This window comes from Dama dama, chromosome 18 (genome assembly GCF_033118175.1).
Source record: "Dama dama isolate Ldn47 chromosome 18, ASM3311817v1, whole genome shotgun sequence".
NCBI lineage: Eukaryota > Metazoa > Chordata > Mammalia > Artiodactyla > Cervidae > Dama > Dama dama.
Window position 1 is genome coordinate 31284569 of NC_083698.1, and position 26903 is coordinate 31311471.

At 41.8% G+C, this 26903-nt stretch overlaps 1 protein-coding gene and 1 long non-coding RNA gene across 3 annotated transcripts in view; one reads left to right on the top strand and one right to left on the bottom strand.

Annotated features, from left to right (window-relative positions):
• Positions 1–111: 111 nt before the first annotated feature.
• The window catches only part of LOC133072163 (uncharacterized), a 29018-nt gene continuing 2226 nt past the window's right edge, over positions 112–26903 (bottom strand). Inside the window, exons 2-3 of one of the 2 annotated variants that reach the window (XR_009696654.1) lie at positions 9598–9711; positions 112–212 (exon numbers count right to left, since the gene is read on the bottom strand). This is a non-coding gene — a long non-coding RNA (uncharacterized LOC133072163). Of the gene's footprint in view, positions 213–9030; positions 9712–26903 lie in introns of those variants that run through there. The other variant, XR_009696653.1, reaches the window with a different exon arrangement.
• LOC133072161 (phosphatidylcholine translocator ABCB4) overlaps positions 11637–26903 on the top strand; it is a 29680-nt gene continuing 14413 nt past the window's right edge. Inside the window, exons 1-7 of the mRNA XM_061165117.1 lie at positions 11637–11812; positions 14103–14207; positions 17121–17198; positions 18807–18890; positions 20132–20335; positions 24101–24201; positions 25738–25878. Of these exons, the coding sequence (XP_061021100.1) occupies positions 11804–11812; positions 14103–14207; positions 17121–17198; positions 18807–18890; positions 20132–20335; positions 24101–24201; positions 25738–25878 (722 nt within the window). The 5' untranslated portion in view covers positions 11637–11803. The remainder of the gene's footprint in view (positions 11813–14102; positions 14208–17120; positions 17199–18806; positions 18891–20131; positions 20336–24100; positions 24202–25737; positions 25879–26903) is intronic.

Here is a 26903-nt window from a genome sequence, read left to right on the forward strand (position 1 = left end):
TATCTGTTCATAAAAGTGAACAAGTGCCTCTCTGGAAATAAAGTTTGATTTGTGTGTTTCTTTAAGCATATAAATAAGGAACATATTTCAAGGCCGCTGAACTCATGGGCCTGGCTCAGCGTTTCTAAATCTCTCACTGTTGTCTTTACTAAGCTGAAGCTTCGCAGCATGAACCTTATCTTGGGACACTTCAAGGTTAGTGCTGGTGTCATCTGTCATGACAACACAGTATAAAGACTAGTCAGATGACACTATGTAAATAGATTTCACACACATAAACATCATAAGCATTTTTGACTTCAGAAAGTTTAGTAATAAAATGTGCAAGTTATTTAACAGTCTATCCACATTGCCTCTTGAAATATTGTTTTTTTGAATTGACCTACTTTATTTTTCAGTTTTTATTGAAATATAGTTGGTTTACATGTTGCATTAGTTTCAAGTGTACAGCTAAATGATTCAGGCATACATATATGTGTGTGTATGTATATTATATATTTTATATCTGACATATGTCCTCTTGAAATTATACAGATGAGCTGTATGAACCTTATTTTCTCAGGAAAACTTATACTTGAATCCTCAGTAAACACAACTGCCTTGTGTGCTATAAACTGCAGTTAATTCAGACTTTGTGGTTTATCATATTAACATTTTGGCTTATTTTATATAATGTAATTTAATTATTAATGAGAGAATATGATAGTTATTCCTCATAAATTTTCATACTGAATTACATTGCTTTCCTGTATATTAAGTCTCAAGGAACCGAAATATAACACATGGGGGACTTATATTTGGTTGGTTAATTAGAAGTGACTTAAACCAGGAAATCATGAAAATAAATACATGCATTCATTAAACAATCGATTTCAAACGTGTCAGTATAGCTTTTTTAGCATAGAGTTACGTGTGATAAGAGGTATTTAGAGAAAAGTCCCAGTCAGCCCTGGACCCAGGCCCCAAAGCTTTCTAGGAGGTGTGCATTCAGGGTAGCAGCCCTGGCTGTGCTAAACAAGCAGAATGACTGACCAGTCTGTTCATGATGTGGATTCTGTCAGCAGAAGTTGTATCCTTGCAAGTTTTAATTCATATTTGGATACATTACTTCTTTCAATTTTAGCAGTTTGTGTTGTTAAACACGGAAGCTCTAAGGCCCCTTAAAGTCTGTGCTTCAGACATTGAACAAGCATTGATTCCTTCACATCTTTTGCTTAAAACTAGTCACATGGCCTGCCCAAATTTGAGGAGGTGGAAAAATATAGTCCATCTCTGAAGGGAATAGCTACAAAGAGTTTGTGGCCATTTTTTATCTACCGTAGTTGCTATAGATGGTTTCTAATCTACGGAATTGACTCCATACATTGCAAGATAACTGAAATATTTTTCAGACAATAAACTATGCCTTTAAGAGGGAAGTCCTTCATACTGCACTCTCCCCCAGTGATACTGGTCAGTCAGTTGGCTGGTCCATCTGGTTAAAAACCAACTTTCTTTTAACAATGAAAAGTTGAGTTTTGTAATTATCTGTCCTTTGAGGAGCATAAGGATATATATAACACTATTACTGTTTCTCCTCTCTGATTACCTAGCCTGGAAGCGTAATATTTTCCTTTTGTAGATCCTTTCTACATGTATCACCATGTCTTGTCCGGCACCATGTTATTGTAATTAGCTGTTTATTTATATGCTTTCTCTCTTTCTCTCTCCTAAGAGGCAGAACGAATAAATGGCTCATGTTTACTCTGTAACACCTACTCCAGTGCCTACACATAATAAAGCCTGAATAAATTTTTACTGAATTGATTACCATGGCCTAGTTCATTGAATAACACATTCTACATTAGAAAAAAATAATTAATGACCATATCCACTTTTGGCTCAATAGATAGCAACTGTTCTTCAAAATAAATAATAGGTTTTTCAGTATAAAATCTTAAAGAAGAATAGAAAAGCAGACTTGATATTTTGATTTTTTAAAGAAAGTCAATAATCACAAAGTTTTGTACCTGTGTCCCTCTTCTACTCATAGGTTTCCATACTGGAGGGGCAGGAAAAGAATGAAAATAGTGATCTAGTGAAATGATCCCTAAAAGTTTCCATTTATGCTTTTTCCCCCAGAAGTCAAAGAGACTCATAGATTAGTCCTTCCTCTGTTTGGGCCCACCTCTCATTCCTATGCTGTGTGCTCAGTCACACAGTCGTGTCCAGCTCTTTGGGAGCCCAGGCGCTGTACCTGCCAAGCTCCTCTGTCTGTGGGATTCTCCAGGCAAGGACACTGGAGTGGGCTGCCAAGTTCGATCCCAGGGATCGAACCCAGGTTTCCCGCATCGCAGTCGGATTCTTCACCGTCACAGCCACCAGGGAAGCCCGCCTGCACATCCAACATTAGAAGTTTCAGATTTCTTCACAGTTGGTCTCCTTGAATCTGGGATACTTGTTTGCCAGTGTCTTGTCATCGTGGCGGGGTTTGAACATATTTTTGTGTCACATCTCCTCTACTCTAGCGAAAATTCTTTGGTCAAGGGTGACAGTTGCTAACTTCGAAATTCACAAATACATACTTTGTTTCTCCTGCACACCAGTCATTTAATCACAAGTCTGGCTCCCAATTCCTTTGTTTTTATTTTTTTCAGTTGACATAGCATTAACCTATTGTTATCAAATGATAAACCCAGCCACTGTTAGCAGTTACTCATCACTGTTAGTATCATGAATATAATTAGATTGATCGAATTATTTCCTATATACCTTATCATTCATGGACAAAGCTGTGCAACTTCCTTCTTAGTGTATCAGTAAAGATTTATGAAGGTTTCCTTTGGGGCCGCATTGCTAAAAATCAAAGAACAGTCTTAAATGTTGTCCAGTAGAGTTATGCTCTCGTCTCTGTCTTTTTATGCTTTCTTGTGTGTTAGTCACTCAATCGTGTCTGACTCTGCAACCCCATCAATGGTAACCCGCCAGGCTCCTCTGTCCCTGGGATTCTTCAGGCAAGAATTCTGGAGTGGGTTGCCATTTCCTTCTCCAGGGGATCTTCCTGACCCAGGGATCAAACATGGGTTTCCCCCATTGCTGGCAGATTCTTTACCATCTGAGCTACCAGGCTCTTTTATATTTATTGAAACATAATTGATTGATTTATCTGGTTATTAGTATAAGGCCTGAAGAAAAAAACATTTTTTTCCAGGTGGCTATACAATTGACTCAGTACCATTAATCACATAGTCTGCCTTTTCTCTATTGATAGACAATGCATATTTATCACACACTAATTCTTAAAAATGTATTTCTGTTCTGGACTTTCTATATGGTTCTGTTTATCAAATTGTTCATGTGATAGCTTCCTCTGGATTTTATTGTTTTAATTGCTGTAGCTTTTTATGTTTTAGTATCTAGTGGAGATATTACCAGATATTTATTAACTTTTTCAGAATTTTTGTGGATGCTCTTTTTAAAAAGATTGATGAATCTTTTAAAAATATTCATATACCTTGAAGTTCACCCTTTTTAAATGCACAGTTCATTGGTTTTTGGTATTAATATATTCACAAGATTTTGCAACCATCTGCATGATCTCACTGCAGAATATCTTCATCTTTCCAAAAAAAAAACCCAAACTCTTGTACCCCATAGTACTCACTCTATTCTACCCTCACCCTGGTGCTTGGCAACCACTAATCTTTCTCTCTCTCTGGATTTTCCCATTCTGGACATTTCCTATAAATAGAATCATACAAGGAATGGTCTGTTTTAACTGACTTCTTTAACTTAGCATCATATTTTCGAGGTCCATCCATATTGAAACATGTATCAGAATCTCATTTCTTTTCCTGGCCCAGTGCTATTCCATTGTATGGATATACCACCTTTTTTAAATCCTGTGATCAACTGAACATTTGGATTGTTCTCACTTTTTGGCTATTATGAATCTAGCCTCTCTTTTTTATGTTTTTAACTGCTTAGGTGATTTGGGCCACACCTTAAATACCATCCTGACAATGTGGTTTTATTGCCTCAGAGTAGGTAGGCGTGGTCTTAAGAAGTTGTTAGTCTAATAGGGTAATGAATATTAAAAAGAATAACTTGGGAATACATGTAAATCCATGGCTGATTCATATCAATGTATGACAAAACCCATTGGAAAAAAAAATAATAATAATAAAAATTAAAAAAAAAAAAAGAATAACTATTGTTAATGACATAACGTGAATAATTTGATGGACATTTTCCAGGGTATAAATGCCCATTCATAAACCCATCAAGCTAATGACATGTGAGTTCACTGAACTACTTAGGGGGTGATTTGTAGATTTCAGTATCCATAAAAACCACCCAAAGTATTGTTAAAAACCACAGTTACTGGCCCCTCTCCAGAGTTTGTGACTGAGATGGTCTTTGAACCATGATTTAAACCATCCAGACCCCAGGATATGTTTTTGCCTAAGGTGCCTGCACATAGTCCATCAGAATTACAATCGCAGTAATTACAGAATTGCAGGCACTTCAGAAGAAATCAGACAGAAGTGCTCTGGAGAAGGCCTTATGTGGCAACAACTTCTGCACATGCTTCTGCTAAAGTCTTTAGCATATCATATAACTCAGAACCAGGACTCCTCACAATGGTATGAAAACATTAGAGAAACTCCAGAGTTTTCCATCTTCATCCTGGGGGCTTGGCCTCCTGTCTGGTCCATGATTTAAGTCACCTGTATCCATTCACGTGTGAGCGATGCCTTTGTGCCCTGATCCCACAGGCATGGTGAGCTGCTGTCCCATCAACCACAGACACCCCCATCTGCATGCTTCATTGTGTGTTAATCAACAGTGCAAGGACAGTGTAACCCTGCTGCCCTCCATGCCTGTCCTTTTCCCCTCTAGGCCAGGGAAGGCCGGACCACCATAGTGATAGCGCACCGGCTGTCTACGATCCGAAATGCAGATGTCATCGCTGGGTTTGACGACGGAGTCATTGTGGAGCAAGGAAGCCACAGAGAACTAATGAAGAAGGAAGGGGTGTACTTCAGGCTGGTAAACACGCAGGTATCTGCTTCTTCGGAAGTTTTTCTGTTGTTTTTTCCTTAATATAATATTTTTCTTTATTAAAATATCACATAGCTAATGCTGTACGGAGAAATCAGAAGTATCAGAAAGATGCCAAGGATACATCTGAGACTTTAATTCAGAGTCATTGAAAGAATCTTGAAAGAGAAAGGTGGGAAGGGGGGTGGAAATAAAAGAAAATGCCAAAAACATTTTGAACTTGTTGTTTAGGACAGTGATTCTTAATTGCCTTTTCAAACTAGTGGGTCCTTCCCCCAGTAGATTAGGGATGTTCAGAGTGGTGGTGGGGGTAAAAGACTGATGCCAGGATCTCTGGCAGTTGGGAGAAGTCCTATGAGACCTTAAAATACTTCCCAGATCATCCTAATAAAGCCAATAGCAAGATTCATGGCTCTTGGAAGTAAATAATCAGTGTTTTGTTTTTGGCTTGAGAGATCTTAGTTCCCTGACTGGGGATCAAACCCTGTGCCCACAGGAGTGAAAGTGCCAAGTCTTAACCTCTGGGCCTCCAGGGAATTCCTGAGTTTGGTTTTCCTTTAAAACAACACCAACAATAACAACTATTCACTCTATTTCCTAAAGCAGGTTCTATTGATAATTATATTTGCCTTATTATTGAAATTAGTCACTTGAGCAATTTTGCAAAATAAATAACTGAAAAATATTTATCCTGTAAACACAATTCTTCTATTTGTAAAAGTTTATACATTTGCTTTGATAACTGTAACTAATATGTACATATTTTTGTTATTTCTTCTTCACATTTCAGATACACATTATCCAAATACTATCATTTTCTATGTCCTCAGCAGTAATTACATTAATGTATAATAAACTGCTCAATCATTTCTCTGAAGTTGAATACGTGACTTGTTTCTAATAATTCTCTGTTCTAAATATTGCCCTTTGGGAGCACGTGGCAGGGAGTGGGGTGAGGGTGGGTTCCAAAAAAGTTAAGTCAAAAATTTGTTTTGTTTTCTGACAAATAATTTAACTCCTCTGAGTCTCAGTTTCCACATTTGAAATACAAAACCTACCATGTGAGGCTGCTGCAAGGTTAAGAAATAAGCACCTGTTTAGTTCAGTTCAGTCGCTCAGTCATGTCTGACTCTTTGCAACCCCATGGACTGCAGCACGCCAGGCTTCCTTGTCCATCACCAACTCTTGGAGCATATTCAAACTCATGTTCATCGAGTCGGTGATGCCATCCAACCATTTCATCCTCTGTCGTCCCCTTCTCCTCCCACCTTCAATCTTTCCCAGCATCAGGGTCTTTTCATATGAGTCAGCTCTTCACATCTGGTGGCCAAAGTATTGGAGTTTCAGCTTCAGCATCAGTCCTTCCAAAGAATATTCAGGGCTGATTTCCTTTAGGATAGATTGGTTGGATCTCCTTGCTGTCCAAGGGACTCTCAAGAGTCTTCTCCAACACCACAGTTCAAAAGCATCAATTCTTTGGCACTCAGCTTTCTTTTCAGTCCAACTCTCATATCCATACATGACTACTGGAAAAACCATAGCCTTGACTAGACAAACCTTTGTTAGCAAAGTAATGTCTCTGCTTTTTAATATGCTGTCTAGGTTGGTCATAGCTTTTATTCCAAGGAGCAAGCATCTTTTAATTTCATGGCTGCAGTCACCATCTCCAGTGATTTTGGAGCTCCAAAAAATAGTCTCTCACTGTTTCCATTGTTTTCCCATCTATTTGCCATGAAATGATGGGACTAGATGTCATGATCTCAGTTTTCTGAATGTTGAGCTTTAAGCCAACTTTTTCACTCTCCTCTTTCACTTTCATTAAGAGGCTTTTTAGTTCCTCTTCACTTTCTGCCATAAGGGTGGTGTCATCTGCATATCTGAGGTTATTGATATTTCTCCCGGTAATCTTGATTCCAGCTTGTGCTTCTTCCAGCCCAGCGTTTCTCATGATGTACTCTGCATATAAGGTACATAAGCAGGGTGACAGTATACAGCCTTGACGTACTCCTTTCCCTATTTGGAACCAGTCTGTTGTTCCATGTCCTGTTCTAACTGTTGCTTCCTGACCTGCATACAGATTTCTCGGGAGTCAGTTTAGGTGGTCTGCTATTCCCATCTCTTTCAGAATTTTCCACAGTTTGTTGTGATCCACACAGTCAAAGGCTTTAGCATAGTCAATAAAGCAGAAATAGATGTTTTCTGGAACTCTCTTGCTTTTTCGATGATCCAACAGATGTTGGCAATTTGATCTCTGGTTCCTCTGCCTTTTCTAAATCCAGCTGGAACATCTGGACGTTCTCAGTTCACATACTGTTGAAGCCTGGCTTGGAGAATTTTGAGCATTACTTTGCTAGCGTGTGAGATGAGTGCCGTTGTGCAGTAGTTTAAGCATTCTTTGGCATTGCCTTTCTTTGGGATTGGAATGAAAACTGACCTTTTCCAGTCCTGTGGCCACTGCTGAGTTTTCCAAATTTGCTGGCATATTGAGTGCAGCACTTTCACAGCATCATCTTTTAGGATTTGAAATAGCACAACTGGAATTCCATTACTTCCACTATTTTTGTTCATAGTGATGAGCCCCACCTGAATATACTATAAAAAGCACTTTAAAAGGGTGAATTTCATGGTATGTGAATTTTGTCTCAATAAAGCTGTTATATCTTTTTTTTTTTTTTTTTTTCAATGCACCTAACACAAAATAGATGCCTGACAAATGATAGTTACTGGTTCTAAACTTGAAGGTTACATCCATCTGGACACACAACTCAACATTTTGTTCTTCTTCTAGATTTCAGGAAGCCAGATCCAGTCAGAAGAATTTAAAGTTGCACTCGCTGATGAAAAGCCTGCCATGGGTTTGACTCATCCCATAGTTAGGCGTTCTCTTCATAAAAGCCTGAGGAGTTCACGACAGTATCAGAACGGCTTTGATGTGGAAACCAGTGAACTTGTAAGTGTTTTTCAATTATGTTTCATTGTTTAATTTTGCTGGTGAAATCCGTAGCCTTACAAGTATATTGTAGGCACAGAAGATTCCCACCGTGAGCCATACTCTTCTCAAAAGAAGGACATATCCAATATTAATTGTACTTGTCAAAAATTGAAATAAATTCCAATTAACAATGGATTTTCAATGAACAGGGATCCCAAAACATAGGCTCTGTGCTTAGACGCTTAAAATTAAAACGAGATGTTCCATTCATTTTTGAGATCCAGAATAATACAAGGCTAGTCTAAAATAAGAGGCCCTAATATTTGCATGATCTATTATGTAGGGTTACTTTTGATTGTCTATGCTAGGAAACCCAGAGTAATATCAATTTAAGAAAAATAAGGTTTTATTTCTCTTTGACATTAAAACAAACAAACTAAAAAACTTAGAGGTGAGAAACCCAGGGTTACAATGGTAACTCCACCATGGTTACCATGGACTCAGGCTCATGTCATATTTATTCTCATTACCCTGGCATGTAGCTTTCATTCTCAATAATCTAAAATGACTCTGGAAGCTCCATCTATGTTCCAAGCAGCAAGAAGAAACAAAGATTTTCCAGACATACAATACTTAAAAAAAAAAATTATGTCATTGGCCATAACTTAATCACATGTCCAAAGTTAGCTACAAGAGAGGGTAGAAAACGGAACCCTTTTGCTATATGCATTGCTACTCTGAGTAAAACTGGAATTCTCTTACTAGGAAAAAGGACAGAATAACCAGAAATAGCCAAAGAGTACATTCTTTAATATTTCTCACCTGAAAACTTGGAATTTTTTTTTTAGATCAACATCTTGCACTTTATAATACACATGTTTACACAAATCTCATGTTGACAGTATAAAACACAAAGGACCTCAAGAGAAGTGACTGGGATGTTATTAATTCAAGTTAACAGAAGCTTTTATAATAGAAAGGGAACACATTCTAAGAAAAGATATTTTATGACTTCAAGAAACGATTTAGGAGTGTATTTTGGTGTTATTCCCTGGTAACTCAGTTGGTAAAGAATCCACCTGCAATGCAGGAGACCCTGGCTCGATTCCTGGGTCAGGAAGATCTCCTGAAGAAGGGATAGGGTACCCACTCCAGTATTTTTGGGCTTCCCTTGTGGTTCAGCTGGTAAAGAATCCGCCTGCAATGCAGGAGACCTGGGTTCGATCCCTGGGTTGGGAAGATCCCCTGGAGAAGGGAAAACGTACCCACTCCAGTGTTCTGGCCTGGAGAATTCCATGGACTGTATAGACCGTGGGGTTGCAAAGAGTCAGACATGACTGAGCAACTTTCCCTTCACTTTGATGTTATTTACTCATAAAATCTGGGGCCTCCCAGGTGCCTCAGTGGTAAAGAATCTACCTGCCAAGCAGGAGACAAGGGTTCTATCCCTGGGTCGGAAAGATCCCCTGGAGGAGGACAGGGCTACCCACTCCAGTATTCTTACCTGGATAGTCCCATGGACAGAGGAGCCTGGTGGGCTACATCCAGTCCAGGGGGTCACAAAAGAGTTAGACTTGACTTAGCAATGAAACAACAGTTAATAAAAGCTGAGTGTATTTTACCTCTTGTGTTGGCATGAAGAAACTGATCCTACTGAGAGTTCATTGCATCTGTTTTCCTCTGCCCAGGATGTTAGTCACTGCAGAGATGAGAAGGGCTCTTTTAGCAGTCTCAATCTTGGTGTATTTGTGGAAAGAGAATAACATTGTATTATTGTGGTGCTGTATTATTGTAAGTAAGATAAACAGTTTCTCCCTTTTTGTCTGTGAAGTATTTGCTTCTCATTTTCTCATTTGTCTGGATAGTTACACTGTTACATCTTTGGAGTCTGGTATTTTAGAGGAGCACTTCTCTTGGAGAAATGCAAAGAGGGGTAGGCAGAAAATGCCACAATCAATACGACTGTCCTTGGTGCCATCATAGAGGGATAAACGGTGTGCCCAGGTAGAGAGGGAGATTAAATCTGATTAGAAGGACTGTTTGCTTGTGAAAAGCAGCCTGAGTTCCTTTATCAGGCTGGAGGCCAGGTCTAAAAGATAGTGCTAACTAGGGAGGAAAAAAACCCCTAAAATGCAGAGGAGAGGGGTGGTTTGAAAGCAAAGGGCTGAATAGAAACTATTCCTATGTTCTGTATTTCATAGGGACAAAAATGTGACCTATTTAAACAACTGTAAGGCCATGGGATTCCATAGGCACATATGGTATCTAGTTTACTGTGAAACCACCTCTATAATCAGAATATTCTCCTTTTTATTTTTATTTTTGGTCACCCCACACAGTCTATGAGATCTTAGTTCCTTGACCAAGGATTGAACACAGGGCCCATGGCAGTGAAAGTGCTGAGAGAGTCTTAACCACTGGACTGCCAGGGAATTCCCTATAATATTCTCCTTTATGTGACTTAAATCCCTCATGCTTGACCAAACATCAGGTTCAACACTTGCTGAGAACTTGGTATGTGCCAGGCATTGGGCCATTTCTAAGGAGATCAAGTGTTAGTCATTCAGTCAGTCACTCAGTCATATCCAACTCTTTGCAACCCCATGGACTGTAACCCACCAGGCTCCTCTGTTCTTGGGATTTCCCAGCAAGAATCCTGAAGTGGGTTGCCTTTTCCTTCTGCAGGGGATCATTACAGGCAGAGTCTTTGCCATCTGAGCCATAGTGAAAGCCAAGACATAAGCCAAGACATCTTAAAACAAAGTCACAGAGATGTGTAAAAAAAACAAACGGGGGGAAAGTCACAAAACAAGTTAAGCTATGAAGCAGAAGTCTGTAGGGAATACAGACTAAAGTTAGTCTGCTCTACCATTAGTAGTAGTGAAAGAGAAGGGCGTGGGTACTTTAGTTTTGTCAGTTAGGACATGACACGGATAAGGTGCTAGGCAGGGTTCTCGGGTGAGGAGACCAGGCCCAGGCCCTCAGATGAATCACAGCGCCTTGTGTTGGTGAGGACACTTAACCCGTCTATTCGTGGGTCATATCTTGCGTGACCCCAGCATCATGACTTGAATTTTAGGGCATCTGATGCCCAGATCCTGCTGCTGCTCACTTGCTGAGGCTGGGATAGAGAAAGGCTGGTCACACCGTGAGGACTGCTCCTTGGGTGATGGACTCCCTCAGCTTAGGCTGTGCAGTCCATTTGTTGTCGTTCAGTCACTCGGTCATGCCCAGCTGTTTGCGACCCCATGGACCCCAGCATGTTAGGCTTCCCTGTCCCTCACTATCTTCCGGAGTTTGCTCAAACACATGTCTATTAAGTCAGTGATGCCATCCAACCATCTCATCCTCTGTCGTCCCCTTCTTCTCCTGCCTCCAATCCTTCCCAGTATCAGGGTCTTTTCCAATGACTAGACTCTTTGCATCGGGTGGTCAAAGTATTGGAGCTTCAGCTTCAGCATCAGTCCTTCCAGTGAATGAATATTCAGGGTTGATTTCCTTTAGGATTGACAGGGACACAGTTAGCATCTTGTCAGTTAGCATCTGTGGGACCCTCCCGTGGTCTGCCGTGGCCTAGTCATTCCCTCCGCCCAACTTGTAAGTCCCTGGAGGACAGGTCGGGGCCTCTCGGGGTCCACACTCGTGACTGTGGTGTTGCTGCCTGTTCGTCTTGATGTGTGTGTGTTCTAGGATGAATCTGTGCCACCGGTGTCTTTTCTGAAGATCCTGAAACTGAACAAGACAGAGTGGCCCTACTTAGTGGTGGGAACGCTGTGCGCCATTGCCAACGGGGCGCTCCAGCCGGCCTTCTCGGTCATCTTCTCGGAAATGATAGCGGTGAGTGTGGGGACACCACTGGATGGCCTGAGTGAAATCACTTCACCAGGAAATCAGTTCTCACGCCAGCCCGGTCCACTCTGCAGTAAGGCAGCCTCCAATGAAACTAAGCCAAAGGCTTTCATTCCCTGTTGAGGAAAGCCGGGAGGCAAAAGAAAACATCGGCCAGTTATGCTGTCAAGGAAATTAGAAACTGCAAGGTCCCTGAACGAGGCGTTCTAGTCACTCTCTCCGCTCGGGTGAACGGGTGTCAGGCCGTGATCCCCACCCTGTTTGTGGAGAGGAGATGCCCACCTCACAGGATGGCTGGGGGGTGTGGGTGGGGGAAGAGTTCAAGTCTCAAGGGCTTAAGAGGCCGGGCTCTGGGCTCAGACCCCTCGCCATTTGATTGCTGTGCTGAGTCGCTTCAGTCACGTCTGACTCTTTGCAACCCTGTGGAGCCCAGCAGGCCCCTCTGTCCCTGGGATTCTCCGGGAAAGAATACTGGAGCGGGTTGCCATGTCCTCCTCAAGGGCACCTTGCTGACCCAAGGATAGAACCTACGTCTCTTACGTCTCCTGCATTTTAAGTGGGTTCTTTACCATTAGCACCACCTGGGAAGCCCCCACTTGCCGTGCAAACTTGGGCAAACGCTTCACCTTGCTGTACCTCAGTTTGTTCATCTGTAAAACAAACCTACCTCCTAGAATGGCTGATGATTAAGAGATGATAAAAACTATACGCCAAGAAAAATTTTTAAAAAGAGAGATGATATAAGTAACGATTAATATACAGAAAGCATTTAAGAGTGTCTGCCTCAAAATAAGTATTAAAAAGTGCTATCTACTACATCATTGTTCAGTAATCCTTACAAGGCTTGGAGAGGCTGAGACACAGAGAGAAAACTCCTACAATCCAATTGTTAAATTCCCTGAGGGATGTTTATCAGAAGTGATCAGAAATATCTAAGGCTCCATAAAACCCAACATTTATGTTTTATAACCTTAGTTAATCTCTAATGTTATTGGAGATAATTTTTGTTAGAGTTTAATTATTCCCCATCATATAAAGAATTTATTATGCTTCTGAGTTGGAACGTTGGTCTACAGTTAAGACCACAAATTAAAAAATAAATGAATTAGGGAGAACCCACCAACTGTTTTTACAGTGCAGAATAACACAATCCCTGACTCTCTTGCAATTCAAAAACAGTGTGGGCTGTATTTATATGTGGGGGCCTCTTCTTGGTGTCAAACAGAGCTTTTGGAGATTGAGTAGAAAACAAAATAAACCAAGTCCTGCCCCTAAACAGTTTACTTTCTATTGGGACAGATACATAGCACACACACACACACACACACACACACAAAACACGTATGTTACACATCACAGGATGGCAGGCATTTTAAAAGCACTGTCAGGCAGTGGAGGGGCTGGCAATGGGGGTGATGTATCGTGCAGTTTGGTCAGGAGAGACCTCTTTGGGCCGAGGCCCTGTGGGGTGGGGTGGGAGGCAGGTGAGGGGCAGAAGGAGTTCAGGCAGGGGGAACAGCAGGTGCAGAAGAAGAGGAATAAACATGAGAATGTGCAGCCACCACAGTCCATGTGCAGTGTTTCAACCCACGTCAACAACCACACACCGCAAGTCCTCCCCATACGAACCTCCAGGCTGTGAACGTTCAAAGATGCAAACGCACATGCCAGGCCCTGTATGCCACTGTTGTACCACTGTACTTTACAGGGTTCTGTTCTACAAGATTTAAGAGGTTTCCTTCATTTTTTGCGCTTGTTTTTTATGTATGCATTATTTGTGCAATAAGTATTATAAACATGTTACTATGCAGCCGATGGTGTTTGTGGGGTTATCTAGGCTAACTTTGTTGGATTTACAAAAAAAAATTGGACTTATGAACCTGCTCTTGGAACTGAGCTCATTCATATGTAGGGCACTTACTGTGTTCCTCAAATTCATGGAGACAGGAAGTAGAATGGTGGGACTAGATGGCTAGGGGTGGGGTTGTGGAAGTCCTTGTTGAATGGGTCAGGATTTCATTGTGGATGATGAAGAGTTATGGAAATGGATGGTGGCGAAGGTGGCACAACACTCTGAATATCCTTCACACCACTGCGTGGTACACTTAAAATCTACCACTTAGCTAACTTGATGTTGCATATATTTTACCACAGTTAGAAAAAAGACAACACATATTCAAAACCTAGTTTTTAAAATGGAATGCTCAAGCCATTGTTTCTGGGAGGAATATACAAGGTTCATGTAATCCAAGTGGGTATTTTAAATGTCCTCTTGTAGATTTTTGGACCAGGAGACGATGAAGTGAAGCAGCAGAAATGCAACATGTTCTCATTGCTTTTCTTAGGCCTGGGAATTATTTCCTTTTTTACTTTCTTCCTTCAGGTAGGTACCTATAATTTGATCTTCTTTATCGAGTCTGTATTCAAGTAGAGAATATAGATTCATTATCAATTAGATTTTCATTAATTATATGTTAATATAGATTAATTATTGATTAATCAAAATCCAATAAAGGAAACAGGTTATCCAACCCTTAGCTTTGCTGCCGTATAGCGCAGTGAGCTCAGCTCGGCACTCTGTGATGACCCAGAGGGGTGGGAGGGGGGCTGAGTAGGAGGGAGGCTCAAGGGGGAGGGGATATATGTGTACTTGGAGCTGATTAATGCCATTGTACAGCAGAAACTAACACATTGTAAAGCAAGTATACTCCAGTTTAAAATTTTTTTAAAATATAAAAACCCTTAGCTTTGATTTGGAGTTTCCAAATCTTAGACTGAAATGAATTACAGACTCCATTGGCACAAGGCTCTTTGAGAGGGCAGAGTCCTAAGTAGTAGGCATTGTGACTTCCCTGGGTGCTAAGTTACATCATGTTACAGGTTGGCCCTCTAGACATTCATTACCAAGGAGGAAAGAGACTTTAATTCACAGGACAACATAAGTTCCATTTAAATGCAACGAGACATAAACTGAAAGAAAAATCAGTACAACAGCACTCTCTTTTTGAAACTGAAAGTGTTAGTTGCTCAGTTTTGTCCGACTCTTTGCAACCCCATGGACTGTGGCCCACCAAGTTCCTCTGTCCATGAGATCATCCAGGCAAGAATACTGGAGTGAGTAGTCATTCCCTACCCTGGGGGATCTTCCCAGCCCTAGGATCGAACCTGGGTCTCCCACATTGCAGGCAGATTCTTTACTGTCTAAGCCACCTTACTTTTTATATAATATCAAGTAACTTCTCTGATCTTTTCTTCCTTAATTGATGAACTATTTGAAAGAATGAACATTATACTGCATTTAGATATTATAGACCTGCCCAAAATGAACTAGTAAACTCTGTACTTGTCTACCTAGACTTTTACCAGTGGCTTTTTGTCTCTTTAACTCAGTGCCTTTCTAGTACAATCCATTAAGTCCACAAAATATTTCCTAGCCATGCCTAGTGTGTTTCTCTTTTGCTATTGTTGAGCCAGTGGTAAAAGTAAGCCAAGATTTTTGTTTAGAAACGATTGCCTTGCTGGTGGCAACTCAGTGTCCAATGTAGCCACAGGCAACTCAGTGTCCAATGTAGCCACAAGCCCCGGTGTGTTAGGGAGTGAAGCTAGTTACAAACACGTGCTGCACCAACAGTGGGCAGATGGCCAGGCCTTGAGCAATCTGCCAGCAAAGGTACTCTAGGAAATCAGCGAGCTCTAGGCCTGGACTCCAGGGGTACTGACCCCCCATCTTCTTGGCTTAGTGATATGTGCTCCCAAAGAGCACCCCGCATGCCTGCACCAACACTCAACGTGGCTGGAGACCCATCCCAGGGCCCCGGAAGCAAGCCCAGCTGTGGACATCTGGGCTGCTCTCCATAGTTAGAAAGAGGGAAGTGTCCGGCAACGATGCTGGGAGAAGACAAGTAGACTGACCGTTGGCTGATCTGAGAGCAGGCAGAGCTGTGACGGGAAAGCAGCAAACTCCCTTGGAGCCAGCACTAGAGACATCTGTCTACACCAGGGGTCCCCAGCCTCCAAGATCTAACTCCTGATGATCTGAGGTGAAGCTGATGTAATAATAATAGGAATTAAGTGCACAATAAATTGTAATGCTCTTGCATCATCCCCAAACCATCTCCCCACCCCATCTGTCAAAAAACTGTCTTCCATGAAACTGGTCCCTGATGCCAAAAAGCTTGGGGACCAATTTTTGTTGTTGTTTTTCAGTCACTCATTCGTGTCTGACTCTTTGCAACCCCGTGGACTGCAGCATGTCAGGCCTCCCTGTCCTTCACTGTCTCCCAGAGTTTACTCAAACTCATGTCCATTGAGTTGGTGATGCCATTCAACCATCTCATCCTCTGTCACCCTCTTCTCCTCCTGCCTTCAGTCTTTCCCAGCATCAGGGTCTTTTCCAGTGAGTCAGCTCTTCGCATCAGGTGGCCAAAGTATTGGAGCTTCAGCTTCAGCATCAGTCCTTCCAATGAACATTAAGGATGATTTCCTTTAGGATTGACTGGTTTGATCTCCTTGCAGTCCACGAGACTCTCATGAGCCTTCTCCACAACATAAGTCAAAAGTATCAATTCTTTGGCACTCAGCCTTATTTATGGTCCACCTCTCACATCCATACATGACTACTGGAAAAACCATAGCTTTGACTAGATGGACCTTTGTTGGCAAAGTGATGTCTCTAGACTACAGGAGCCAAAATTCATCCCCGCATAGAATTTTGTTACTTGCTTTGGAGACCGTTTTGCTTCAAGCAATAGGTACACTCTGAAGGTTGTAATTAAGACGGTATTATTCTCACTGAGATGTTGTCCATGAGAGTTTTGAAAAGGAAGTCTCTTTAGAATGGGTCAGAAGCCAATTTCTAAGACACATTTACAGATTTTGGTCTTAGGATTCTATTGCATACCAATGATTTACCAGTACATGAATTTTTTATTTTTGTTTTTTTATGGAAGTGGAGTTGATTTACAATGTTAATTTCTGCTGTACAACAAAATGATTCAGTTACACATATATAAACATTTTAAAATATTCTTTTCCATATGGTTTATCATAGGATACTGAATGTAGTTCTCTTTGCTGTGTAGTAGGTCCTTGCTGTTTATCTATTCCAACTGTAATAGCATACATCTAGTAGCACTTGAATTTGAAGTTGGGACTTTGAGTTAGTATCTGATCATAGACTTTGTTATTTGAATAGTTGAGTCATATATAAAGATTATAGAATTCCATGTGAATACACACACTTGTGTCAGAATGCTTGTGATGATTAAGAGAGACAAGAGCCTTTCTTCCTGCCCAGGGCTTCACGTTTGGGAAGGCTGGTGAGATCCTCACCACGAGGCTACGGTCAATGGCTTTTAAAGCGATGTTGAGACAGGTAGGTGTGCGCACCAGGGCAGTGTTTTCCTTTCCTTTCGGGCCTCACTGTGCTGCCCTCTGTGCTGTGGGTCCCGGGTGTTCATGCAGGAACTGGTCAGATCCCCGCTAGTTGTACTAGTCCTTCAGCATCCAAAGACCTCTTAGGGTTTTCGTGGGAATAGGCTTAGTTTATGTAATAAATAGGGGCTAGTATGTCATGACTTTGGGGGCTTCTTTTGCAACTCCCTCTATCCACGTGGATACTCTCACTTCAAGGATCTGCCTGTGTTTTCCGGATTCTGTGCAGGTCCTCGGAGTCACTTGAGACACTAGGATGCCTTTCAACAAAGGCAACAGTGGTTGGCAGGGTTTCTGCCCAACAATTGATGCAACTTACTATGGGTGTCACCACGTGTTGATCATTGAGTTTTTTTGGACCTCTTCTTCCATGTTGGTTCACTTGTTGGCTCACTCCAGCGTCACTCGCTATGTCCCAGATGGTGTGCTGGTCTTTGGGACTATCACGTGCATTGTGGGCTCCATCAGGAGGGTGACACCTAGTACAGGACTCATGGGAAGATGTGCAGGCATGAATTCTCTATTTTATAGAGAAGGCTTAAGAGAGGGCCAGAATATTATCCATGTAGTTGACAGGAACGGATGACATTCTGGTTCACAGGAGGGCACAGGGCTGGTATCATATTTTGTGCAAGACTTTTTTCAGTGTCTTTTAAACTCTTGCTATGTAGGGAAAATTATTTTATATGAAACTAAAAGATTCTGTGGATGAGGGGCATATAATCAAAATCATATCTAAGACTTTAAATTTTTTAAAATTTATTTCCTTCTTTATTTTTGGTGGCACTGAGTCTTCATTGCTGTTCAGGGTTTTCTCTAGTTGCTGCAAGAGGGGCCTCCTCTCGAGTTGTGGTGTGTGGGCTTCTTGTGTCGCAGTGCACGGCCTCTGGGGCACACACGGCTTCAGTAGTTGGGGCTCCCGGACTCTAGAGCACAGGCTCAATAGTTGAGGTGCACAGGCTTCACGTTGACCCACAGCATGTGGGATCTTCTTGGGCCAGGGATCAAACTTGTCTCCTGCATTGGAAGGTGGATTCTTTACCACTGAGCCACCAGGGAAGCCCTAAGATAGACTCTTTGATCCTGGCTTCAAATAAACACAACAAAACATGGTGAGAAACCAGGGCTGATGATCTCATGCCTAGAATTTAGAAGAAAGAGCCATGTTCAGCCCAGCTCCGCCACCCTTTATGAGCGGAGTGGCCCCCTCGGGGAGCAGGTGTTGGGAGCACAGGTTTGAGGAGTGGGTGGGTGGACCCGCAGGCACCGCGGTCTCCGGTGAAGCTGGCGGTGAGCTTGGCTGCCATCTGGATAAGCCCCGCACCCATGGTGTGCTTTCCGGGCACAGCTGGGAGGGGTCCTGTGGGCTCCCAGTGTGTGTTCAGGGCAGGGACCCGGGCTCCCCGCCACATGGGAGGTCTCCCCTAAACTCCAACAGCCAAGTTCAGAGTGGGTACTTCCTCAGCATTGAGAGTTTGAGATGTTTCACCCTATTTTTCTCTGCTTGTTTTAATCTGGAACTAATTTAAAGGTGTATCGTGTGCCTTAGGACATGAGCTGGTTTGATGATCATAAAAACAGTACTGGTGCACTTTCTACAAGACTTGCAATGGATGCCTCGCAAGTCCAAGGGGTATGTAGACCTCATTCTACTACTGTTTTTCTTTGACTTGGTCTGGGAGAAACATATGGCATAGCTGCCACCTTTAAACTGTCTCAGCTGCAAATAACAGAAAACTCAAACTGGCCTGAACAATAAAGAGGAAGGTTAGACTTCAGGACTGATGGATCCATTGGCTCACAAGTGTCCAAAAGGACCCAGGACTCTGTTGACTCTGAGCAGCTTTCAGTCCTCAGAATTGGCTTCACCCTGAAGCTCCTTCCCTTGTGGCCACAAGGTGGCTTCTGGGAGCAACCGGAGCTATAAGCTTCCTTGTTTTTCATCCAATGGAAGAGAAGGCATACCTGGACCTCAACCGCCAAACAAACACCCTTCCTTTAAATCTAACTTAGATTAATTTGGGCCGCATACCCAACACTGAACCAATAACTGGTTCCAGAGGGTGTCGCCCTCTCCCTGGCTTTTGCCCCCAGCCTTGGAGCTGAGGCCTGTTACACAAAGCCCATTGCTTCTACACAATGCAAGATGTCACCTGTGATGTCCCTATGACATCCCTTGTTTTCTGATTGGTGGAAACAGTACTTCATCATTATAAAGGTTTTCCAGGGGATGGTCTCTTAGGATCTGTACCCTTTGCAACTGATGGTCTCTTGGAGCTCATGAGCCTCCCTCTTATACATGTGAAGCAAACAGGCTTTAAAATGACCAGAGGGTCTGAGGTTTATTTCCTCTTTAAACGTTGCCTTCAGGAAAAAGTGTATGTGCCCCATAGCCTCTCCCCAAAGCAGAGCAGTGATGACCTGGTTCTGTGATGCTGAATCCATGTGGTCAGGAAAGGCGTGACAGCTGAAAGGCACAGCCAGAGAATAAGCGGCAGAGCCTCCCAAGTGATGCGTGAGACTACTCTGGGCACCTGACGCAAAGAGCCGACTCATTAGAAAAGACCCTGATGCTGCGTAAGATTAAGGACAGGAGGAGAAGAGGGTGACAGACAGACATGAGTGTGAGCAAACTCTGGGAGACAGTGAACAACAGGGAAGCCTGGCATGCTGCAGTCCATGGGGTCGCAAAAGAGTTGGCCACGACTGAGCAACTAAACAACAACAACAGTCTTGGGTTTATTGTAATGAAAGAGAGCAAATGTTAGCACAGGCATGAATCCCTGTCTCATGGTTCTGGCCAGGAGGCTGAAGGCTGTAGCTCATAGATCTGCAACTTCAACTACAGCTCCCTCTCTTCTTTTGCTCATCCAGGCCACTGGGACCAGGTTGGCTCTGATTGCACAGAATACGGCTAACCTTGGAACTGGTATTATCATAGCATTCATCTACGGTTGGCAATTAACCCTTTTGCTGTTATCGGTTGTTCCAATTATTGCTGTATCAGGAATTGTTGAAATGAAATTGCTGGCTGGAAATGCCAAGAGAGATAAAAAGGAACTGGAAACTGCTGGAAAGGTGGGTCAAATAAGGCTTCAGTGGATATAAGTATGGTTGTTAAGACATGGGTTTTTAATTTGTTACAACATGCATGTTTTGATAATGTTAGTGCTCCGTACAACTAATAGTGGTCAATATTGAGTATGAAATATCTTATTGTGTCAATGCCTAGAACTTGAAAATGGGATAATTAATGTAAAATTTTTGGCATATAGAAAGTGCTATATTCAGAGAATTCCTGAGCTTTCAGAGCTCGTTTTACCTTTTACTTTGTACAATGATGCCATTGTTAGGACAAAGGTTACCCCTGTTTTACAGATGAAGAGTCCTTAAGGCAGAGAAATAGAAGTGTATTGTTTTAAGTGGACAGTCCTGTTCTTCTTGGTTGTGATTTCTGTAGTTAAGCTAGGCAGCCACCAGAGGGCAGTAATGCTCAGATTTGTGATTCTAATTGTAATGGCAATTGGGCACACACTTAAACTTGGACCTTACTTTGAGCCAGTTATTGTTCTAAGGTTTATATGTTCCAACTCATCCTCACAAGAATCCTGTGAGTCAAGTACTAATGTTTTGCCAATTTTACAAATGCGGAACTCAAGAATGAAACAAGTTAAAGGCATGGCTGGGATTCAAGTCCTGGTCTATTTCAATATAGCCTCTTCATATGGGTTTAAATGTGTCTAAACCTACATTTTATTTAGACGTACATGTATTTAAATGTTAAATGTAGACAACAACCAGGAATTTTTTTTACCCTTACTTATGTAAATATTATGCTATACTGAAACATTAAGAGGTGAAGAAATAGTGAAAATTGTGATGTAGTTTCTACAGCACAGCATTTGCAAAGCCTTTTCACAGACAATACTGCCTAGGCCTTAATACAGTTATGGTTACTCGAGGTGGGGCAGATAGCATGTCTCGCTCATGGGGAAGAAAAGCAGTCAGCATGATCCCCAGACTTCAGCTCTCATATCCAGAGTCCTGGAAGACCTCTTGGCTGCTGACTGTGGCTCCTTTATGGCGTCATTTCCTTGTTTGTCGCCACTAAAAGCCACCCCACAGTGTTTGTTCCCTTTCTCCCGAACCCTACTGCTTTTCACATTTCAGAAGGGAAATTGTCATTTTTCTTAGACCAGTTACATGGAAGAAAACCTCTTAAATCTAGTTGATAGAGCCTCACTTCTGTTAAAAATAGCCAATGACACTGAAAGTAGCCAGAGTTTTCTGGCAGCAGTAGGGCGGTCAGGATGGAACAGCTTGGCAAGCAAAACGCCATGTTGGATCATCCCTCCTGGCCTTGTAGCCACTCGGTATATCATACTGGAGAAGACCCCCCACTTCTCTGGCCCTCAGTTTTCACTTATGTAATGTGAGAACTTGTACCAGATAAGGTCCCAGGTTCCTTTCAGCTACTACACTGTCATTTCCGGCATCAGAGGATGAACAACTCACATTGACCAGTCTGAAACATTTTTAGTAGCTACTTTAACCTCATAAGGGTTTTTTTTTTTTTAACGAGAGGTTAGAAACTGTAAATACTAATTATCAGCAATTCAATCATATTTCAATTTGGTTTACTCTGTCAACTCCTGATTAACCCAAAATGAGGTCTTGGAATCTCTGCCGCACCCCGCCCCCCACCCCTGCCCTCTGCTCTTCTGCCACATCACTGTTTTTTGGTGTTTTTTTAAAGTTCTCATTGACCTGTGTGCAGATTAGTCATGGTTCAGGAACATAGGGACTTGGGATAATTTCCCATTTTCATTTTCCAGAAAAGGCTTAGTAATGAGGGTGTTGGTTGCTGGACTGGAAAGAGGGGAGGGAGGCTGTTTAGTCACCCTCTTGACTCAGGCCCTGCCTGCTGACTGAGATAAGTGGCCTACTGAACCAGAATGAACCCTGGAAGCACTTAATCCAGGGACCAGAAAACGAGAAGTTGGGTGGAAAGTCCTAACAACTAGTTTCTCCTTGTTTCAATTACAAAGCAGGGAAAGTAGAAGAGCATAATGGGTTAAGAGCAGGGACTTGGTATCAAACAGCCTCGTAGGGAATCCTGTCCCGCCTCCTCATGAACTCTGGAGCCTTTGTTCCCTCACCTGTGCAAACAGGAAAAAGAACATGGACCTCACAGGGTTGTCACATGAGGTAATATCTGGCACAGAGTAAAAGCCAATCTGTATTATCTATTCAGGGGCTTCCAAGATGGTTTAGCGGTAGAGAATCCACCTGCAACTCGGGAGATGCAGGAGATGTGGGTTGGGAAGATTCCCTGGAGGAGGAAATGGCAGCCCACTCCAGTATTCTGCCCTGGGAAATCCCATGGTCAGAGGAGCCGGGCAGGCTACAGTCCATGGGGTCACACAGAGTCAGACACGACTGAGCACATTCTCTTTTCCGGCTGTGATTACTGTTAGGTGTTTCATTTATAATAAAGATAAAAGGCTCTTCGGCTTGAAGTATTGAATATCTTTCTTTTATCAGGTTCCAGAAGCTGAGAACTGAGATAAAAGTCTCCAACCTAAGATTTCGTTTTAGATTTTTGTCTCATGCGCCTTGTGCCAACGGTTTAGATGAATCAACTGCAGAACTCTGATTTAGGCTAAATAGCAGAATCACAGACAATTAACTTTAGTCAGGGGTGGTTTAGCTGTCACAGTCAGAAAACTGCTCTGGCGGGTTTGGGTCAAAGGGTTTGCTATAAGCACATGGGGGAGTGAGGGGAACACCGACAGCTGATGGTGACTGCAGGGCCCCCAGCAGCTCCTCTCTTAGAGCCACTAGCTCTCTCATCTCTGAGTCTGTTCAGACATTTGTTCTGTTCCTCAGTCACTGAATATTCAGGCCAGCTTCCTACACACGCTCTGGTGACCTTAACCTCTGTATCTGCAGGCCCTCCCAAGTCACAGAGTTGCCTTCAAGTGCAGAAACTAAATCCAAGTGGCGTAAATCAGTCAGATGTCTGTCCTGGTTTCATCATTAAGGCCAGGTCGTAGTGTTTACAATTGGAATGTTCTCAAATGAGGATAAGCATTTTCTTTCCTAAGAAGCAGTGTACCTTAGGGAAGAAATGATTGCACCTTCAGTAGGCTCTTAGAAATCACTTGGGGTTTCCCAGGTGGCTCACTGGTAAAGAACCCACCTGCCAACACAGGAGACGTAAGAGATGCAGGTTCGATCCCTGAGTGCGGGAGATCCCCTGGAGGAAGAAATGGCAACCCACTCCAGGATTTTTGCCTGGAGAATCCCGTGGTTAGAGGAGCCTGGTGGGCTACAGTCCATGGGGTCTCAGAGAGTCAGACATGACTAAAGGACTTAGCATGATTATCTCTTCTAAGATCCTACCCTATAAAGAAAGCGAAGTCACACAGGGGTTTGACTAAAGCCAGTCAAGTAACTGCCTGGTGGCAAGGCTGGGAACAGAATTTGGTTTCATGTCCAGACCACTGTTCGTGCCCTAAGCTGATCTGTCTCTCAGCCTAGGGCATAGGAAGGCTTGCCCACCATACATAATAGCGCAACCAGTGGGGCTTTGAAGATGCCCCAGGTTTCTCACAGAGCTTGTCTTGAGTAACACATTATGCCCATGCTCTACAAACTGAAGGAATAGAAAACTCCTCAATGGAAACTTTGGAGTTCTTTGGACAGAGCCCTGAGACTTATTTATATATATTATATATATAATAAATACATGTATATTTATCATTTATTTCAGAAGTAGTATTATTTATTATTTCAGAAGTAAAAGCCCCACTTCTAATCAAGGTCTGTTCTATGTTACAGATTGCAACAGAGGCAATAGAAAATATTAGGACAGTCGTGTCCTTGACCCAGGAAAGAAAATTTGAATCCATGTATGTTGAAAAATTGTATGGAGCTTACAGGTAATGAGCATATGATTGTTACTAAGAACCTAGTATTATTGATTGCAATTTTTAGGCTGAATTTTTGATTGCAGTTTTTATTGCTGCTGCAAATAATGATATGATTATAAGGATGGCCTTTTTTCAATAATTATCTCACTGAAAACAAGTAATTTTTTGATGCAGTTGGACTATAAGATTGGATTTTTACATCTCATAAAATAGTATGATTGGGTCTCTGAGAGCTAACAGGAACAAAGGGCTGCATAAGTACTTTTTTTTTTTTTTTTTTTTTTTAACCAGTGCAGGCAACATAAACAACCCATCTGGTGATTCAGGGTAAACATTCTTTTAGGCAGTTGCTCAAGCCTTTATTTTCTTTGGATTGTGTAAGACTAAACCAAAGATGAGACTTGCTTTGGGGTTAAAGTGTTTCCATTGTTTTCTGGATGAGGGCCAGATCCATCCTATCCTGAAAACAAAGACACAGTCTGTTTCTCTCCTTTATTCTTGAGCAACTCAACAAGTCTCCAGCATCTGTTTGCCACTTGTTTCCAACTAGGGCCGGTTCTCATGAATGGATATATTTTAGGACTAACAGACCTGAACACAAGCTGAATAGCAACTTTGTGGACTAGAACAGTGGTTTTGAACACTTACATATTTGGACAGAGATAGTTGTGAATTTCTCAGTGTATCCACCCTCTTAGCTATGTATACTTCATGTAGCGACGTTTTTCTGTCCCTTTGATGTTTGACATACATGTCAGTAGCACTGTAAATTGTTCAGTAACATTAAGTATTGTAATACTGCTTACAGCACATAAGTCAAACTAGCCAAATAAGTAATACTTTGAATTTTCCCTCTTACCAAGTGCCTTCCTTCTAATTTGAAAGTAAATAAATTACTGTTCTTTTGGAGGATTTAGAATAATGAAGTGTAATAAAGTAGCGAAACTAGTCATAGAGGATAGCATGAGGTCTAATTAGAAATGGTGTAGAACAAATTGTGCTGGGGCTGGTGGGATCCAGTTCCAGGAAGAAGTTCTGATGTGCCTGTGTAGATCTCGCTGACCCTACTTTTCCAAATCCAAAACATGAACAGACTATAATCCAAAACATAAGAGACTATAACTAGTCACAGAAGACGAGATAGTATTAGACAGTCGAATTTAGATCATTCAAGCTTCAGTCTTAACTCTGACATCCTTTATTTTTGACACAACAATCATGTTTATATCATGTGTTGAAGGTCTGAATTACTAGATATTCATGTGTAATAAGAATAGCAACTATCATTTGAACATCCACTGTGAGCTAGGTACTGTGCTAGACATTTATATTGTGTATTTAGATCTCAAAGCAGTTTTGTATATCCTGGTTATCCCCCTCTTACAAATCAGAAAGCTGATATATAGAGAGGTTAAATCACCTCCTCTGATTATAATTGGGAGCAGAACTTAACAGGTAGACTAAACTTAGAAGCTGTGCTGTTTGTATAACCCGGTGTTAAAGAGACTGAAGAGATGGTTACAGATATACTAATCTGCTTTTCAGGAATTCTGTGCGGAAGGCACATGTCTATGGGATTAGTTTTAGTATTTCACAAGCATTTATGTATTTTTCCTATGCTGGTTGTTTTCGATTTGGTGCCTATCTCATCGTAAATGGACACATGCGCTTCAGAGATGTTATTCTGTAAGTAATTTTTTTTTAAGTTTATTGACATTATTCCATAATAGAGCTTCAGTAGGTCTATGCAAAAGTTTGTAGTAGACTGAAAAACTAATTTATGATGAAGCCAGAGAGTTGAATCTACTCCAAAAATTGGACGTTGTCAGTACTCCAAGGGTAGTTTCCCTTATTGAGTGGACTGAAGTCAGCCAAGCTAGTGTACACAATCATAAACCAGACTTCTAGTAATACATAGAAGGACATGAGGATAGCCAGTATTCTCAATGTGGAAATAAAACATAATTAGAAAACTTCAAGAGGTTAAATAGCTTACTATTTATGGGCAACCAAAGATGGCCTTGCCAGTGGGATAGGAATGCATGACTGAAATCTGGGAAAGACTCTCTTCCCTAACCAGACCTGGGATGACCCTGCCCACTCTTGCCTCTTCGCCTTCCTGTTGTCTTGGTTTCCAAGGCTAACCAATGGTCTTTCAAAATATGCCAAATACATTCAATTAGGTTGCAGTCTAGTCTTGCCAAGGGGAAGCTATTCTTTTAAGATCACTTGGCATATTTCTGGTGTGATGGGATGATTTTTAAAGCAGTAGCAAACAACTTAAAAAAAAAAAAAAAAACAGGGTCAAGACAGACAAAGTGAAAGAGTTTACAAGCTGTTCTCTTGTTTTCATCCAAAATTAAAATAACCATGAAAAAGAAATATGTATCTTTGCATCAGTTAGGATCCTAGCAGGGACAAATGGTCTTGCAAAGTACGGGGTCTCTCTAATTGGGACAGCAGCATTGACATATATAAATTACCATGTATAAAACAGCTAGCTAGTGGGAAGCTGCTCTATAGCACAGGCAACTCAGCTCAGGACTCTGTGATGACCTAGAGGGGAGGGACAGGGTGGAGGAGGGAGCTCAAGAGGGAGGGGGTACATGTCTACTTAGAACTAATTCACACTGTTGTATAGCAGAAATTAACACAACATTGTAAGGCAATTATCCTGCAGTTAAAACAATGAAGGGTCTGTTTTTAAAGGT